The following is a 19,018-nucleotide window of genomic DNA, read 5'->3' on the forward strand; positions in this document are numbered from 1 at the left end:
TTTCCGCTTTTTGGCAAACGTTTTCTTGAATATCTGCCAAATGGGCTTTAATATAATTTAATTTGTTGCTGGCGCTGGTTATTAATTGGGTAATAAAAGTCAGTCTGCCACATCTGAAGTGCGTAAGCAGTTCCACTTTGGCCATAAATATGTTTTAATTAATTTTTGTTCGCCCCATTCATTGACGCTCTCCGATTTCATATTCATATGCAGACAATGCACTTTATTATGACCGCCAGTGTAGCGCACCGCTCGCTCCCTTGGCACGCACTATCTCGCTCGCACACACACACATGATTGTACTTACAGCTATCCCCGAAGCTCGTCGTTCCACTGCTTCTGCTGATGATGCTTCTGCTTGCGCCACTGCTTGCTCTCATGCTTCTTCCTCTGCTTCTTCTGCTGCTTCTCTGGTACCCCTCCACAAAGATGTGAAAATGTAGACTGATGAAAAACCAACAAAAACAAGCGCCAGCCAGTGATCATTGCGTAAAGTTTTTCCTCGGTTCTCGTTGAGTTTCTGGCGCTGTTTCAGTTTCAGTTCGCCGATGGTGCGCTTACAAAACGCCGGCTGGCGGCGGACGGGCACGCGCTCCCAGACACCCACCTATCCACCCACCAACGCTCTTGCACGCGGACAGACACGAACCGACAGCCACTCTTGAGGGAAAAGAGTGTTGAATGCAATTTGGCGGTGAAAGTGCAAACTGCAGCGCGGGGGCGGGTCGAAGGCGAATCGGATGGGGTCGCGTAGGGTTGGGTCTCACGATTCAGGGGGCTGCTGCGGTCGAAGCCACTTGGAGCGAACGTTGGCAATTTTCTGGCGTTATTTTTGGATTAAGCAGCGCCAAATTGTAACAGACGGTAAGCACCCACCCACCCACTCACTCACATTAAAACAAATAAATAAGTATTTTCCCAACACACTCGTGCCTGGCCTGTGTTTATTTGTTGAATATTAGTGTACTTTAGTGTAACCCCACCCCGAGCCCCCATGGAGTTCCCAAGAGAGAGAGAGAGAGAGAGCTAGCTAGAAGCTAAATTAAATATTTAAACGATCCAACTAAAACAAAATCAGAAACACAATGCTATCCGTTAATAATTAAATCAGCAAGAGCCAGTCGGAAAGCCTGGCAAACATCAAGGCAAGCGTGAAAGCCGACCACCTACCCACGTACCCACATACCCACGTACCCACCCGCTTTTAGCCAGTTTTTGGGGATTTCGAGAAGCGCAATCCGCAACCAGGCAATCCGCTCCACTCAGATACACAGATGCGTCGTCGTCGACACACAGATTTGCGAAATCTAACAATATTTGCACCTGATTTCAATGCATACACACAGGCAGACACGCATGCATATATAGCCATGATTATAGTTTATATAGCAACCGCCCACGACCCACACCCACACCCACCACATCACACTCATCCTCTCACACATGCCCCACGGAGTCGAGTCGAGAGATGATAATGATGTCGATGGCGCTGTTTCTGTTTCTGGTTCTGATGCTGGTTCTGGTGCTGGTGCTGTCAAAATGAACGCACAGCAGGAAAAAAAGAGAACCGAAGAGAGATGTTAATTACGAAAGCGCGAAAGTCCTCATACCTTATACCCTAACTAAATTCATAGCCGAATTCACAGCATTTTACGATCATTTAAATAAAACATTGATTTCTAGCCGCAGCTATTGTCTCTGTGGGGGCAAACTTTAGTTGTTTGCCAGAAAACAGCCATAAAATAGGCTGGGAATTTCTAGCTGAATTTTAAAGGTATTTCTGAAAGTTTATAGGGCTTTAATGAAGAGGTTTCAATAGTTCGTAAGAGAAAACTTGTATAATCTAATTATAAGAGTCCTTTACTCCTACGAACGATTCAATAATAGTATTAAACAATCTGCAGCTGTACTTAAGGAATCCTTCTAGAAATGATAGACAAAACAGACCGAAGAAAAGAATTCAAGGAAATATCTGCTTCTGATTTGCTCGCAATCCTTCCAACAATCGGTTCTTAGTTTTCTTATGTCCTTCTCTTGTGATAGGTCTTAAAGAGCCCAATGTATTTGAGGAATTTCAATAAGAAAACCGCATCGCATAGTGGCGTGGAGATTGCTCGCCTGAAAAGAGTACGGAAACTGCTACAGTGGGTGGCTTGAGTGGGTTGGCTCTGGGCATATGGTATAGGTAGAAGAATATTGTTTCTGTGGCACCTCACACACCTCCCCCCCCCCCTTTCGTTTCCCTTCCCCCACACAATACTCATGTTTAACTTTCCTTTCCTTTTTTTTTTTTTATTCAAACATTATTTTAGTGAAAATTTTTTATGCAAATTCTCTTACAATTCCTGTGCTTAGTACATAGAATGCAGCACGCACCTGTTCGGCTTGCCTGTGTGTGTGTTGAGTGGGGGCTGTGTGCTGGTGTGTGTGTGCGGGTTGTGTTAAACTTTAATTGGGACATCAAGTGGCAAGCTCTTGCCGCTCTGGCTCTGGCTCTGGCTCTGCCACTGCCATTGCCACTGGCTTCCTGCCTTTTGTGCTGTAATTTGCATAATATTTTATTAAATGTTGATTAATTTGTGCGATTCTTGGGTGCCGTTTCCGGGTGCCACGATTGCCACAGCAGCAGTCGTAGCAGCTGTGTGGCAGCTGCCTCGACGTGGCATGCAACCGCGGCCGAGGCAAAAGCAAAAGCAGCTCAATTAAAACGCATAAAATACGAACAAACACACCAAAATACTTCATTACGATTATTTCAAGTGTCTTTTATTGCATTTTCCAACCATTTTCAACAATCAGCCGCTCCCTCGCACTCTCCTTCTTCTGCTGTCTCTCTTCTCTCTTATCTTCTCTTCTCTTTTGATGGTGATGATTATGATTTTCATACATTTTCCTTCTCTGATGCGGATTTTGATACATTTTTCGTCGAACACAAGTGTACATACATACATACATCAGTGGAAATGACGCAAATCTGAACAATAATATCTTTGCTTTTCCTCACAGCTGCTAATTTTATTTGAGGTGACACACAAGGCGGGAATTTCAAAATAGAGCAAACAGCAGACAGATATGTAGATAGAAAGACAGAAAGATAGCGTGCGGCTAAAAAGAAAGGGGCCGAAAGACGTAGACATAAACGTTGAGAGCCAGAGCGAGAGCGAGAGAAGATACCATCGGAATCGAGTCGAGTGTGTGTGGAAAATATGAGTATGAGCAAAAAAAATTGAGCACATTTCAATATTTTTTGCCGCTGTCTTGGCCTCTATTTTTAGGCCCCAAAAACAACACAAAATCCCATATAATATATACACATGTATATTTTTGTTCCTTTTTGTTTTTTTGCCCAGCAAGCAGTGCTCTCAAATTAGTTTAAGATACATTTCTCAATGTGACAGAAGTGAGTGAGACGCAGCAAATTGGAAAAAATCATATAGTTATAGTATATCTGTATCTTTAAGATTTTTTTTTGTTTTTTTCCCGTGTGTAATTTGTGAGCAGCAGCTGTAAAATCGGAACAGATTCCAATGATTCCAGTGCTTACAATTGGAGTACTCTATATACCTACATACTCGTATATATTCTTTTTTTTGACGTGTGTTGTATAAATAGTAGTGATGGCATTGAAGTGTTTTTGTGCTGCTATTAAAAGTGTATTCGTTTTGGAGGAAAACTCTGAAAAGTTGTCTTGACCAGATTACCCCTCTTTCTCTCTCTCTCTCTCTCTCTCTCTCTCTCTCTCTCTCTCTCTCTCTCTCTCTCTCTCTCTCTCTCTCAATTTGTTCAACAATTTTCAAAATCCTTGTATTTGTCATCATTAATCAATCAATCAATCAACAAATTCCACAAAAAACTCATTGAACATAGCATTTCGTGATTACAAGTATATATGTATGTAATATACATACATTTATGCACATATGTACTTCGATTCCAAATTAAGATATATTAATATATTATTAAATAAAAACAGTGGTTTTTATACATATGTATCTCTCAATTAACTTGATTTATCTGCAAATGCAACACGTCTGTGGCTTATATAAATTTAAATATTTGAATGGTGAAAATATAATTTATGGCCAGGTGTTTTCAATGTTGAGAATGAATTCATTTCAACCTTGGAAAGTGTCAATAGCTGTGTCGATATAATGATGTCCCTCTGTCCCTCTGTCCGTTTGTCGGAGCGTATACTGGGACATTCCCCTTGGTCTTTCAAATTTTGATCTGCAACTTGTCGCAGAACCTGAAAGACAACTATAGAACAGTGCTAAGTGAAAGCATACATATCTTGCTAAGGGAAACTATAATCAGAAACGAAAGAAAAGTGACTTTGTAAGGCTCCTGGCTTTGTTCGATTATCATTAAAAGTTGCAAATGCACAAACCTGTAGTCTGAGCATTAAACAATATGGATTGTGTGCTGCCAGCTCTCTCACAAAGACTATCCCCGATTAAACTTGTATTCCTTCCATCAACTTTTGTACAAATTAAATTCCTGTTTATACCATTTCCATTCCCGTTCCCATTGCCGCTCCCGCACTCATCCAGTTTCCCTTTTTTGCATTTTCAATTACAGAACGAACAACGACCGACAATTAACGATTAACATTAAGTCCAACAGAAACTGAAAGCTGAAGTGGGGGAAAACTGAAAAGTGTTTGGAATTCTGTTTTCCAACAACAACAACAACAACAACAACAGAACAGCCACAAGCAACCAGAAACCAGAGAACACCAACAAAAAGAGCAACAACTTGTAAACCACTCTTAAAACGATAAGCGGATCCAAGTCCCACACAGAAGTTTTTACTACGAGAAAAAACTGCAGAAGAGTTTGGGGCAGAAAATTTAAAAAAATATTTTTTATCAACAATATTTTTCGAAAAACTTTTTGAAGAAACCCGAACAGCATCAGAAGAAAGAAAGAGAATAAGAGAGGAAGAAAAGCCAAAGCCAAACTCAAACAGCAAGCAGAAGCAAGCAGCAACAAGCAGCGAAAAGCAGCAGAGGAAAAGCAGTTGGAAAAAAGAAAAGAAACCAGAGCAAAGGAGATATCAAAATGGCCGCCCTACAACGGAAGCTGGTGCACAAGCAGTTCAACTCCCCAATGGGCCTCTACTCCCAGGAGAACGTCAAGGCCACGTTGAACCGCGAGCTGAAGGCCTTCGGCGGCGAGGGGTGAGTAGTCGTTTGGGCGTGTGGCGCCCTGAACTGAAATGATTATTAAACATTTAAATGCATAATTTTATAGACGAGATGAAAGGCAGTCATCAGCCAGAGCCAAAGGCTGATGAAAAGTGCCCATAAAAGGAGAGGGGATGGGGCATGAGGCATGGGTTTTGGGGTATGGGGTAGGGGTCTGGGCGGATTGTATATCTATGTAGCTGTTATTCTGTCGTGTACTTATATGCTGTCTGCCTGCCCCCAAGAACAGGTGTACAAAACACATAAATTTGGTGTGGAGAGGGGAGATAGCCATGCTCATTGCAGCGCGGCAACGACTGCACCAGTGACAGAGGCAGAGACAAAAACAGCGACAGCGACAGCTACAGCTACACCAATTTTTTGTGTCTCTCCCTCTCTCAAATTCAGAGAGGCGACACAGAGACAACCTCCACAATTAAATGCTTTGACGTTTAATTGTAATTACCAAAAAGCTTTATATGCAGCGACAGCAGCAGCAGCAGCAGCAGCGACTGCGACGCGTATCTCAAAGATGCTTTAGACTTGAAATTGTACGAGTATTTGTGGCTGCTGCTGCTGCTGCAACAACACTATCTCTTTCATTGTTGTTTGCAATTGTTGTTTAAATAAACCGGCCTGGCACACCCCCCCTCCCACCTACCCCCTGGGAGACCCCCACCTAAGATCTGCTGAGATCTGCTCGGGTGAGCAAAAACTTTAAGTGGCTTTCAGTTATACGGGGACTATGCGTGCGACAAAACGTGTGCAACAGCAACAGTAGCAACAGTAGCAGCAGTAGCAGCAGCAGCACAGGCAACAGTAGCTGGCAATTTAATTACCAAAAAAAAAATTGAAAACTTTCAAACACATTCGCGTGTGCGTGCGGCTCGTGTGCTCGTGTGAGGTGTTTCCCCCATTTAGGGTAAACTTTTGCCGAGAGACAGCTGAGCCAGGGTCTGCGTCTGCCCCTGGAGCAACTTCCATTTAACTGCCATTCAAAATGTACGTGAATCTTTAAGATACGCTTTTATGTAACCCGTAACACACACAGCACAGCACAGGCACAGGCACAGGCACAGGGGCTGCAAAGTAAAGACGTCAGCAAGTCGAATGAGTCACACGAACCAAATTGGGCACCGTGCACAACAAGTGCAACAACAATATCAACAAACAAGAGGCAGGCGCTTAGCCAAAAGTTGTGATGCATCTCGTTGACTGGCTGCCCACTCATGAGGGGCTGATTCACGGGGCAAGGGACATGGGGCATGGGGCACGAAACACCACTCAATTAATCCTTTTCCTAAAAAAGTGCCAAAACATTTATCAGCAAATCTCATCTGCCCATAAATCACTTTCTCAACGAAGTACTCGCCTCACTCGTAATTATATGGGCAAATATTTGGCAAAATCTTATTTAGAAATCAACGAAATTAATTTCTATTTATTTTCGGGGGGCCAAATACGAGTATTTGTGTGCTCTGCAAATGAAAGTGTCTGTTAATATTTGTGATTAGTCGGAATTAATCAACTAATTAAAGTTGACGGATGCCAGATACAGATACCGATACCGATGCCACAGGGGAGTGTTAGCTTTCGAGGGATTAACCATCGAGTTCATTGTCAAATGTAAAAACTGTAATAAAAGTGAACTTTATGGTGTTTTTCGCTGCGGAAGGCCCTTTTGAAAGCATTCCTCTGATTAGAAGCTTTCAACTAATTCGTAAACACATTCTTGAACATCTTTCTTTATCACTTTACTTGCCACATTTTTCTGCATTGTTGCTTGCGTTACATTTATCTCGCTTGTTATCTGCCAAAAAAGATAATAATATTTCCCTGATAATCACACTCGAAAGCCCACTTCAGACGGTTTTAGCCACAGTTTTTAGCCACGAAATAATCGGAATCTTTTCCTTTAAGATACAACTTGTTTTGGCCATCTTTAAAGGCAGCCTCGGACGCATCCATTCCCCAATTTCTGCTTTTGGGTTTCCCAATCCAATTTAAATTCCCTTTTTCTTGCAACAGCTCCTGAGAGCATCATAATATATTCATTTGAGTCTCTCTCTATCTACACGTACATATATCAAATATCGTAACAATTTGTTTAGCTTCTAGTTGGGCGGGTGGGAGTTGTATCAGTGCTCAATTGGTGCAGGTTTCAGTGGGTGCTGGTTCCGGTGCTGGTGCTGTGTTCCGCGTGTGCCCCTCACTTGCAGTAGGCCTTGATCTCATAGATGGTGCACGACTTGGCACAACATTCGTTCACAATTCCGCGCATTTGGCGCCTGGTAGACATTAGGGAGTTGTGCCGCCAGGGGAGCCGAACACCCTCGGGCAGGACCGCACCCACGGCCGCCGCATCATCAGCGGTGTCCGCATCATCCAGTGCCGGCTCGGACATGTGGTCCACGTAATCGAACAGATCCACTGCAAAGGAAGGTGTGCGAATGTGAATCGTTGCAAACGGGAGTTGAAGCCGAAACCGAAACAAAACCAAAACCAAAAAGCCAGTAGTTGCCTTTGCCGTCGATGTTTTCGATGGAATACTCACGTAAGCCGCGCTTGTGGGGAATTCGGGCATTGAACCCATTGGGGCACATCATGTCCATGGCTTCGGACAGCTTGTCGCCGCACAGCCTGCTGGATCGCTTGCTGGGCACCCCGTGGGTCCAGCTGCAGAGGGACACGAGCAGCAGGAGCACGGAGACTAGCATTTGCATCTTGGTGGAGGTGGCGGCCATCATGGGTATCTGAAGTAGCTCTTTGGAGTAGACTGTTCCGGTCAAAGACAAGTTGCCAGCCAAGACGCTGTTTGGGATGTGGATGCATTGGCAGACACTGCCAGGCGCTTTTATATCCAATGGCGCAGCGAGGTGCTTGTCAGAGTCGATTATCATCCGCTTCTTTTGGGGTCAGCGTGGGTCGAGGTGCGCGCACGCGAATTTCAATGCCAGACCAGGAGAAGGATGTGGTGTTGCTGTCGCAGGTAGAGTTTGCTGACGCTGGGACAGGGACTAATTTATGCCCATAGGAACAGCAGAACTATAAGACGAGAGACATAGCATATCCCTATTAATAAACAATCGCGTGCAGAAGGCATGGCAACTCGTGGTAGGGTAAAAGGTCTTTGTCTTTTCATATTCAATCAGATATTTCCTATACATTTAGCTTTTTCATGTTAACTTTCCTGTTTTCCCGTTAATTTTGACAGAAATTCATCATAAAACCTCAATTAGTTTGAATAGTTTGAATGGAAATTAGTTTAAAAAAATTGCATATATTTCATTTAACATAAAAAACATATTTAAAATGAATAATTTATACGAAAAATAGAGAATAAAATGAACGTTGGCAGGATACGAACCAACAATTTTCAATTTCTTGCACAAACGCACAGCTTGAAGCAGTGCAAGCAGTGGAAGCAGTGCATCCTATTTCTGTGTACAGCTTTTGCATCGGCAAGGTAGTACTTTTTGCACTGCCAAGCAGTGTAATCCGTTAGAGCAGTGAAAATTCGAATTTTATTATTCAAATTCACTTTTCCGCAATTTATTCATTATTTTTACTAAAAAAATTTCTATTTAAACACAATATTTTCAGGATTGAAGTCGACGATCAAATCGCCAAGCCCCTGAACCTTGCCAATTCGGCCGTTCTAAGAGCTGTCGAAGAGGAAGAGCAGCAAGCCAAATGCGGTAAGATTAAACCTTTCCAGCCATTTTAGTGTATCGTTTATTGCGTGTCTTGTGTCCACACAAAACAGAAAGTATGTTAAACAGTGTAAAGCATTCAACAAACACAGCCACGCCCACTCACAGTGCCCTGTCCAGACTCCGTATTGATTGTGCAGCAAACTTTAATTGATTGAAAAACCATGCCCCCAAAGACTTTTACCCCCAAGAAAGACAGAGTCGCACGCGACAGCGCGATGGGGATGGCCTGCATCATACGCTGCACCAGCAGCTGCTGGACCAGATCAAGACCCACTACCTCAGCCACCAGCAGGACATCACCATCGACCGGGACACGGTGCTCAAGATCAATCGCATGGCCACCAAGCGACATATGCTCAAGCGGGATCACAGCTGGCCGCCTACGGAGGCGGAAGCGGTGGCAATAACCGCAAGCAGCCCGGATCTGAGCCACATCCCCTCTTGTGCTTCGCACAGCATTGAGGCGCTGCGCGAGAAGTTCCAGAGTCCGACGATGATCATCGAACCCACGGCCAAGCAGGTGCGCGAACAGAGGCAACGAGAGGGCTCCAAGGAGCGTCCAATCACACCTCTTAGAACCACGGAACTGCAGTTGGCCCAGGTCTTCCACCAGACGCCTGTTGCGAAGGGCTTCTCTGCCCCGGAGACCAAAGCAGCGGATGTAGATCTGGGTCTGGTGGCCCCCCGATGCGAGTACTACGAGCAGCTGGCCCACAAGCGACCCACAACGCCCACAACACTCACGATCACTCCTTACAGGCCAAGGCCCAAGCGACAGGCCTACTCCCTGGACCGCGGGCGCTCCCGCAAGCGGACGGTGGCAGCAGCTGGAGCTCCAGAGCTGCCGCCGCCCAAGCCACGATCCACGAAGGTGCCGAAGGTCCAGCGCAGATGCATCAAGCTAGCCACCGAAGTGAAGATCTCCTACGATAACGAGGCCGATAGCGAAGAGGAGGACAAGCCCAAGCCCAAGGTCGCTACCAGCCAAGAGGTGGACTTGGAGGCCGTTCCGCTGCCACCGATACCCAGAGAAGCCCAAGCAGCTGCCGCCCAGAACGAGGGCTTGCCAAGAAAGTCACCAGCGGTAATTGACAGCCTGGCAGTCAAGCGGCAGCAGCAGATGGCTCTGGCCCTGGCCAGCACCAGCACCGGCACCGGCCGTCCCAGTCAGAGTCCGAGCCAGGAGCTGGGCGCTGGTACCGCCGCCACTCGCATCATACCAGTCCGCGTTGAGGCATCGGGCGATCTTCAGCTTCAGCCGAGTGCCCAGCAGATCTACGACGACGCCTGCACCTACCTGCAGCAGGACCAGCAGGAGATGGAGGATTCATCCAATGTCCATGCTCCCTGTGGCACCACCTATGTAAGCGCAACCAGTGGCATCAAGCTGCTCCAGCGGCAGGCCAGTGTGGCCAGGACAACAACCAACAGCAACAGTGCTCCCACTCCACCACCTCCACCACCGCCGCCAATGCCAGTCCCTCCTAAGATGCGGCCCAAGTCCGGCGAGGAATCAGTGGCCAGGGCCAAGCAAGCCCGTCGCCAGGGCGGAGTCTACAGCACGGAAACGGCGACGGAATCAGAGGCGGAGAAGCAACACGAGGCTCATGTGGAGATTTCGCAGCTGGAAGCAAAGTATGCCCACATACAGCAGTCCATAGCGGAGCACCTGCGTCAGATAGATACCTACATGGAAAACGCCAAGATGGCACTGCAACGGAGTGTCCAAACCACTCCTGTGCCCACAGTCGAAGGCGCTGTCACTGCCACTCCACCTCCTCCACCACCACCACCACCGCCTCCTGCTCCAGCATCTCTGCCGATCAGACCAGATAGCGGCCACAACGAGTTGTGGGACATGTTCTCCTCGCGCCAGTCGCCCATTCTGGCCGTGGAGAGTCCTCTGCAAGCGATACTCCGTCAGATCTATTGCCGTGCATCGGGAAGACCCGGCAGCGTGGCCAAAGAAGAGTCCATAGCGGAGGCGGCCAACGAAGAGATCACCGAGAATGTGCCGATTGTGGAACGAGCCCTCGAGGACCTGCACAGAATTGCCCTGGCACTAGACAAGCAACAGGGGCAGCCACAGCCGGATCTGGCGATGGAACAGCATCAGAAGCAGGATCTGGAGAAACTATTGCAAGTAGAACACATGACGACGCCAGCTGCGGTCAAAGCTCAACACGTAGTCATCGAGGATGAGGAGGAGGATGCGGAAGATGCGGAAGATGCGGAGTACCGACATGTGTCCGATGTGATTGCCAACTACGAGCAGCTCTCAACGGGAAAACCGCCCCAGCAAGAGACAAAGCAGGACGCAAAACCAGACGCAGAGCCAGAGAGTCAGCGCCACAAGGAAGAGGAACAGAAGGAGGATAAGGAAAAGGATGAGCAATGCCCCCATCAGGATACCACCACCGATCACAGCATCTGCTGCCCGGTTTGCAATGAGCTTCGCTATTCCCCGAACAACTGGAGCAAGCTCACGAAGGCGGACCAGTGGCGCATCGCCAACCTGCACAACGAGCCCATGGAGAACTACAAGGCCACCTACGAGATACGGAGTCCGTACATTTCCCGCCAGATCTCCTGGGAGGACACCCAGAGTGCGGAGGAGAAGTCAGAGAGAACCGAGAACCAGCAGCCGGAGAAACTGCAGCGTCAGCGCAGCTTCGTGGAGATTGTGACCACGCGAGCTCCAGATTCTCCTCCACCTCCTGCACCTCCTCCACCGCCTCCTCTGCGTTTGAATCTTCCGGCAGCGGAGATCACCTGGCAGCGGAGTAGATCGCCCAGTCCTCTGTCCTCCCGAAAGTATCCGGCGCCACTGATCGAGGCACCGCACCGGGCCAGCTCACCCTTTGGGCTCAATCCGGTGATTGGCAAGATGCCCCCAGCGCCTTCGCCATCGCCATTGCCACTTCCTCCCACAGCTCTGGAGTCAAAGTTCTCGCACGTCCCCCAATTGGAGGGTCACAACATCGGGCTGCTCGTCCGCACCGCCACGGAACCCCTGCAGCAGAGCATGGTTGCCTCCTCCTCACTGCTGGCCTCCACGCCCCCAGCCACACCCCGGTCTGCCCGGGTTCAACCATCACCTTTTGATTTTTCAGTGGACTCTAGCAAGTTCAGATCGCTGGCAGCCAGCGAGGACGAGTCGGAGCCGTCCCGACAGCCATCCGTGCGGGATTTCAATGTAAATCGATCGTTCGATAATGTATCGCCACGCCCCTATCTGGGCATTGAAGGTTCGTGGGAATCTCCCCCGCCCCCACTTCCTTGCCGTTTTCCTATGTGTGATGTTATATATTATATATATATTCCTTTGTAGATCTGTGTCATAATATTCTTTGTCTGTGGTTCCGTGTCTGACTAATAGGAAAATGATTCGGTTTTGTGTGAATCTTTCACGAATGTTTGGGATTCAAAATCACATGAGAATCTTTCCGAGAATCAAAATTGGTCGACTATATACTCGTATATCATTTTCGATACTCCTCAAGGGCCTCTATGATAAAAATTTTCCAATTTCCAGACCATTATCATTAATTTCCAATCCATTCCGTACCATACATACATAGATCCTAGCTCGTTTGATTAGTTTTATAAGTAGTATCCCCTTGTAGCACTGACTTCTATTGGAATCAGATATAGCAGAAATCAATCACAGATATTTTTAGATTTAAATTTTATAAATTTCCTAAATATCTTCCGGAAATCTTCGAACAAACATTTTGAAAGGCACCCAAGCCATTTTCATACGCCGAAAAGATGGATCGTGGCAGATATATCATTTAAACAGCAACAAAATAGCAGCCCTATAAGATATGTAGTACAATGTGTACATCCCATAGTCATAGCCATACCATATACCATTCCTTTGTTATTTTATCTGTGACGTGTGACGGCCATCAAAGCGAATTTGTTGTGTGGCTAACGAGCGGCTAGCACATCGTTTCGTATCGAATATACTATACCCGTATGAGTATTCAAACATTATGCCAAAATAATTGAAGATACTCGTATGCACATACATATTGTATGTGGATGTGGTATATGGTATATGGGGATAGTACGAGTGCGAAAGTACACATGTATGTACGAGCAGACAGATGAGTTACAAGTTTGCTAATAATTTTAATGAGCCAACTTGTGTCGTACACCTGTGAGAATACGTTTAAAAACAGATTTGTTAGTTGGGCCAAGATGACAGACGTTTAATTTTAGCCAATCTAGCGATGGGTAGTCCGCGCAGTCACCCTTGAGTCACAGACTAAATCCGCAAGATCTATGGGATAGGATAGGAGGGACAGATGCGTAGGATAGATGGATGGATGGATGGTTAAGTAGATGGATCAGGCATGACAGATCGCCATAACAATAAACACCATCATATCTATAGGTAAAAGACAGTCATCAGCGACCCAGCCCCAAAGTATTGCTCAGCAATCTATAAAGATCTGGGGGCAGAGCAGAAATATGCCAGGCATCCAAACATATACGAATAGATATACACGTAGAGGTATATATACCTACATATATATCTATATAGGTATATGCATATACATGTACATATACATATATACATATATAGGTATAGCCAGACACCTTGAGATCGGCTGCCGTGAGTGAGTGAGTGAGCAAATGTAGCAGATATGTATAGGCAGTGGCAGCATTTCAAGGTGCGCCCACAAATCACAAGAATCGAAGGTGTAAACAATGCCAGAAGTGGGCCAGGAGCAGAGCCAGAGGAAGGGTACGGTACGGTACACCCTAAGAGTCAGCAGCATCATTAGCAGCCGCCACTTGCCCACTTTCCACCCACTTTCCCCCCACTTTCCACCACTTTCGCCCACTTTCGACCACTCTCCCATTCAGGAGATCTCTCTCTCTCTCTCTCTCTCTCTGAGATCTGTATCTCCCCGTAACCCACACGAATGCAGATAAATCTGTATCTTGGCCATTTCGATTCGGCGCTCGATTTTGGCTAACAATAATTTCCTCTGTCTGCAACGCTCTGGCTCTGGCTCTGGCTGGCTCCTCACTTAGTAGCATACATCGAAGGCAAACATATCGCGAACGATCAGCGGCCAGCGCGAACGATCAACGAATTAGCAAATAGCCAAATAGAAAATAGAAATTAAATTGGGCAGAATCCGAATCCCGTAACCGCAAATCGAACGAAATTTTCACGGTGTTTGTTGTTCCCTTCTGCCGATCATCTGTTTTAATTCTTCATTTTCAACGAAATCGATCCGAAAAAAACAAAAAAACAAAAAACCCAAACGAAACGCGCGCCGTATCGATCTGCAATTTGCCAAAAAAGAGCAAATAATCCAAGAAAGAAAGGGAATTTTATGATATTTCCTGTGGTGTCTCCCCAATTCCCAAATCGAAGCAATTGATTATATCTGAGGGGGTTATATAACGAACGGCTCTCACCCCCGATCGAACGACTGGCCGAATTTTTTTTGTGTGTGGTGCTCGCGGACAAGAAGTCAAAAAATAGCTGCAAAAAGCTACAACATATAGAAGCTATATATCTGTATTTGTTATTTTTGATATCTGCGCAAGAATAATTTTATTCTTACGCAAAAGAGATCTCGATCCAACCCGATCCGAACCGAACATACAGATAGCCATACTATATAGCCAGGCAGCAACGATGGGTGCCGAGTGGAAGATCATTAACCAAAACTACAAGAATCTGGAGGGTAAACACACACACACACACACACTCACTATCTCCCTCTCTCTCTCTATAGATATAGATAAGTCATGTGGCTGGTGTGCCTTGGCAACATGTTGCATGTGTCTGGGGCAACATCATCACCTTATGAGTAATGTCACATTCCTTGCTATCGACTCGTTTTCATCGTCTAAATTTAGCCACAATGACAGCAGCATCTGTGTATCTGCGGGGACGGGACTCTCCCCCTCCCTCTCCCTCGGTCTCCTTCTCCGTCTCTCTGTGCGAATTGCGAGCATTGCACATTGTATATTGTATAATTTTAATTGGCTTAAATCATTTTCAAATTGTTTGTCTTGCACCATGTATCCAAGGCCAAGCAACGCCCACGTTTGACCGCATTTTGTTGAATGTTTTACACTGCAACAGACGCCCCCACCCCCTATATGAAAGCCCCCCACGAAAAAAACAGCTGCTACCGCAGAATCTCATTCTAATTGGTGTATCCCTCCTGCCATTTCTGCAGGCTATAAGCGCGTGGCCTGGCCACCCGCCTCGGAGGAGCGCATTATCCGTGAGTTCACTCCGCAACCGCAGACCCAGAGCCCGGCACCTGGAGCTGGCGGCTACTATCCCCAGCCAACGGCAGCTGCTCCACAGCCAAGTGCTGTTCCAGCTCAGGTAATTTGCGATATCCGTAGGTGTTTAATTCCTGGATTGTATATAGTAGTCAAGACTTGTGTAAATATAATTGTATCTGCAACTGTCACAACTAGTGTCTCCGTCTCCGATTCCGTCTCCGTCTCCACTGATGTACATAGCCATACTCCTACACAGAGACACACACACACACACACACACACACACACACTTATACACTCCTAGCACATACCTAACTATGCACTGACCTAACTTTCAGGGTCCCATTTATAACAACGTCCAGCCACGATCCACTCCAACACCTCAGCCACGAGCCACTCAGCAACAGGTACAGGCACAGGCACCTCAGCAGCAATTCCAATACGGTTCCACACCTGCCCAGGGTCCGGTTCCCTCTCAGTACCCAGACCAAAGCTATCCCCATGATCAGCAGCCCGTGCAGTACACACAGGCGCAGTTCAATAGACAATCCTCGAGGGAGCTTGTCCAGGCCCCAGCTCCAGCGGCTGCTTCCGATGCGTATCCCAACTATCAGTCGAACTACCAGAGGCAGCCATCGCAGGAGCCCCTGATGGCGTTGGACAATACGGGCGGTGGCTGGAAGCCCATTCGTGCACCGTTGCCTAAGTCGCACCATGACTACACTCCGGCCGGAGGAGCACCTTACCAGGGATCAGCCCCTCAGCAGCAGCAGCGACCAGCCTATCTACAGCAGGTACAGAAAGGAATTCGATGAATGAATGGATACTTTGATGCTAGAACTCTCTTGCCGCTGCTGAGCCGTCTCTCTCTATCCCTCTATCGTACAGAACGCGTTGATATCCCTACTATATCTATCGTAGACACTTACTAAACTGTGCATTCAACGGTTTCCTTGTGTAATCACTGTAATCACCGACTTCTGCATGCCCTTTATTGCTCCACTAATCGCTTTCTGTAGCTGTAACTATAGTTAACAAATGGCTTACTATTCTGCTTTTGCTTCTTCTCTGCGACTTTCAGCTGTAAAACTTCGCACAATATAATCTCTACATCTAATCCCCTTCCGCTTGACCACTAACCCGAATCGGATATTAACTTCCATCCTATAACTATGGTCTATATGTCTATCTCTATCTCGAACATATATTCTCTCTCTTTCCACATCGTCTGTGTGTGTCGTTTACACCTCCCAACCAACCAAACAACCAACCAACCAACCACACACCCATCTACAACATCCTTAACACCCGTGATCGAAACCCAAATGCACCAACGAACCACCAAATGCACCATTGAACCAATAGCAGCCACAATACGGTAGCCAGCAGCAGCAGCAGCAGCCACAGCCACAGCCACAGTCTGTGGCACCTCAGTGGCAACAACAGCAGCCAGCTGCATCCCAGCAACCTGCCCCTCAGTGGCAACAGCAGCAGCAGCAACAGCCTGCACCTCAGTGGCAACAGCAGCAATACCAGGCTCAGCCTCTGGCTCAGGCCCAGGCTCCCTATCAGGCGCCTGCGCAGCCATCATACCAGACGTCACCCTATCAGCAGGCACCACCACAGCAACACCAGCAGCAACAACCGTCCTACTATCCACAGCAAAACGGTGGCTCGACCTATGCTCAACCCCAGTACAATTCTTATTCGCAGCCCCAACAACAGCAGCAGCAACTGCCGTATTCGCAGGATCAGACAGATCAGCAGCAGCAGCAGCAGCACCAGGTGCCCGTTGCCTTTGCTGGCCAGGACGCTGGCTATCGTGGCGCCAGTCCCGGCATCATTACCTTGCGTAAAGAGGCACCCGTCTCGCAGCAGTCTGCGCCAGTCTACACTTCGCAGCCTGCCGCCGTCAGCTATCAGGGTAAGAACTAGCTCCATAGATCCTTTCACATATATGTATGTATAATCTTTTGATAATCCCTCTACAGGAGGCAGCAAATTGCGCGGAGATTTGAAATGGCCACCACCAGAGTACAAGGAAGCGGCTGCACGCGAGAATGAGGAACGTCGCCAGTTGGCCTTGGGCCCCGTCTGCCGTCCCAGAAAAGTAAATAGGGTAAGATTTCCCACCCCTTTCAACCCTACTAAAACCCCCCCCAAAACATCAAATTTTACTAGAACAACTTTCGTCAGGACTACACATCCTTCTTTGCCAAGCATCAGCTGAACAACGCCTATCCCAGCTACAAGGTGCCCCCAGGCACCCAACACATGTTCGCCTAAGTCTGGAGAATCGGTTGGTTGTAAGAGACGCAGCAGGAGAGGAGCAGAAAGAACATAAATTCAATGGAACCCACTTCATAATATAACACTAGAAACGATCACACAAATGTATATGTTACTAAAACGAGAAACTAACGAACCAAACCACACTATCTATAGAATATACATATACAATTGTTATACTAATCTTAAATGACCACTAACGACGCCATATATACATATATCTATATATCATATATAACGAAACGATTGCCAGGGGTCTGTAGAACCCCTGAGTAGATGAAATACATTACTACAGAAGAGCGGCTGTGTTCCACTCGCCAAACAATGGATCCACTCCGGCTAGAACGGAATGGACCCATTGGTAAAGTACATACCGAACTGGAACTGCAACCGCCCCTTAATCCATAAATGACCCAAAAGGAATGACCCAAGAACCAAGAAACCAGGGCATTGGATAACGAAGGAGGAAGAGATGATTCTCTATGTACCCATACTATATACACATATTTTGGAGCATGTGCATATAGTATGGCTAAGATAGCAGAAGTTGAGAACTATATAGTAAACCATATAGCGATAGATTCTAAGATATGTAACATAATTGTTACACTGTTAACTAGCAAATGAAACGGAAACGATGCGACCCAAGACGGAAACTGAAAATGAGATTGAAACCTTGTTCTAGAGCCTAAGGCATTACTAATCTATTATATTCTATTATATATATAACGTGGATCCTGCCGGATAGCTAAGACTAAGGCCCCGTTTCGGCGCCACCTCTTGGCCTAGGGCAAGCACCCCCACTAACTGTATATTGTAAAACGAAAGGAGTGCAGCCCGAGGCGAAGATCTTGGCTCAGCCCTTGAAAAAGAGTACACTTAGGAGCTGTCCGGCTAGGCGTCTTATTGTTTATTGTTTGAATTTGCATGCTTTTTTTTTTTTTGCTTATATCTATACTATATATATATACGATATATTTTATGACCATATGGTCGACCAGCACATGAAAAAAAAACCGTCAAATAACCCCCGCATAGAAAGTTATACTACAAGATGAAGCTACAACGCCAATCAGTTCTGTGAGTCATCATCAGTCATCAATGAAAACAACAACAAAATCAACCGAAAAAGTGCCCCAGACCCCCCATTCAGATCCCAGAATGACCGATCTTCCCACCCCGCAAAGGCCGGCAATACAGCTTGCCCCATGCACTGGATTGGCAGAGTGCCCCCCTCCAAAACATCACCTCCGGATGCAGCATAGAGCAGGGGGCCCGAGACCAATCCATCGGCGGGAAACAGTATGAGGATGCCATTGCCTGCTGTATGTGCACGGCCCGAGCTCTGTGCGTGGCCTTGGCGTGGTGCAGGGGGGTCGGTCCGGACCGCGGGGCTGGTGGCAGCCACAACTCTCAGACTTTACCAATTACTAAGACCAGCAATGTCAAACCGAATCAATCATACACTACGATGATGTATAACTAATATGAGAAATGAAAACTATACTAAAATAAACGGCAAGTTTCTGAATACTCGCGACGAGAAGAAAGATGGATC

General features: G+C 46.7%; 2 protein-coding genes across 13 annotated transcripts; one reads left to right on the top strand and one right to left on the bottom strand.

The window, feature by feature from the left end:
• Positions 1-471: 471 nt before the first annotated feature.
• LOC108152243 (putative uncharacterized protein DDB_G0271606) lies at positions 472-19,012 on the top strand. 12 transcript variants are annotated; one of them, XM_033386749.1, is made up of 9 exons: positions 529-864; positions 4,579-5,179; positions 8,789-8,883; positions 9,075-12,149; positions 15,117-15,271; positions 15,510-15,965; positions 16,885-17,095; positions 17,163-17,290; positions 17,353-18,993. In XM_033386749.1, exons 2-9 carry the CDS (start codon positions 5,061-5,063, stop codon positions 17,455-17,457), a joined length of 4,344 nt encoding a protein of 1,447 aa, XP_033242640.1. In that variant the 5' UTR covers positions 529-864; positions 4,579-5,060; the 3' UTR covers positions 17,458-18,993. The 12 variants fall into 12 exon arrangements, with proteins under 12 accessions (XP_033242643.1, XP_033242642.1, XP_033242640.1 ...); XM_033386745.1 differs by having other exon boundaries at positions 533-864; positions 16,537-17,095; XM_033386747.1 differs by having other exon boundaries at positions 533-864; positions 16,537-17,095; positions 17,368-18,993.
• LOC108152251 (probable insulin-like peptide 5) lies at positions 7,207-7,999 on the bottom strand. Its single transcript, XM_017281458.2, has 2 exons — positions 7,740-7,999; positions 7,207-7,615 (listed from the first exon to the last, which is right to left on the bottom strand). Exons 1-2 carry the CDS (start codon positions 7,930-7,932, stop codon positions 7,395-7,397), a joined length of 414 nt encoding a protein of 137 aa, XP_017136947.1. The 5' UTR covers positions 7,933-7,999; the 3' UTR covers positions 7,207-7,394.
• Positions 19,013-19,018: the final 6 nt, after the last annotated feature.

This window comes from Drosophila miranda, chromosome XR (genome assembly GCF_003369915.1).
Source record: "Drosophila miranda strain MSH22 chromosome XR, D.miranda_PacBio2.1, whole genome shotgun sequence".
In the NCBI taxonomy this organism is placed as follows: domain Eukaryota; kingdom Metazoa; phylum Arthropoda; class Insecta; order Diptera; family Drosophilidae; genus Drosophila; species Drosophila miranda.

Coding starts and splice junctions, on each gene's coding strand:
- LOC108152243 (XM_033386745.1), top strand. CDS start 5,061: ATGGCCGCCCTACAACGGAAGCTGGTGCACAAGCAGTTCAACTCCCCA. Junction 5,180..8,788: donor AAGGCCTTCGGCGGCGAGGG/GTGAGTAGTCGT, acceptor CAATATTTTCAG/GATTGAAGTCGACGATCAAA. Junction 15,272..15,509: donor CAAGTGCTGTTCCAGCTCAG/GTAATTTGCGAT, acceptor CCTAACTTTCAG/GGTCCCATTTATAACAACGT.
- LOC108152251 (XM_017281458.2), bottom strand. CDS start 7,932: ATGATGGCCGCCACCTCCACCAAGATGCAAATGCTAGTCTCCGTGCTC. Junction 7,616..7,739: donor TCCCCACAAGCGCGGCTTAC/GTGAGTATTCCA, acceptor CTTCCTTTGCAG/TGGATCTGTTCGATTACGTG.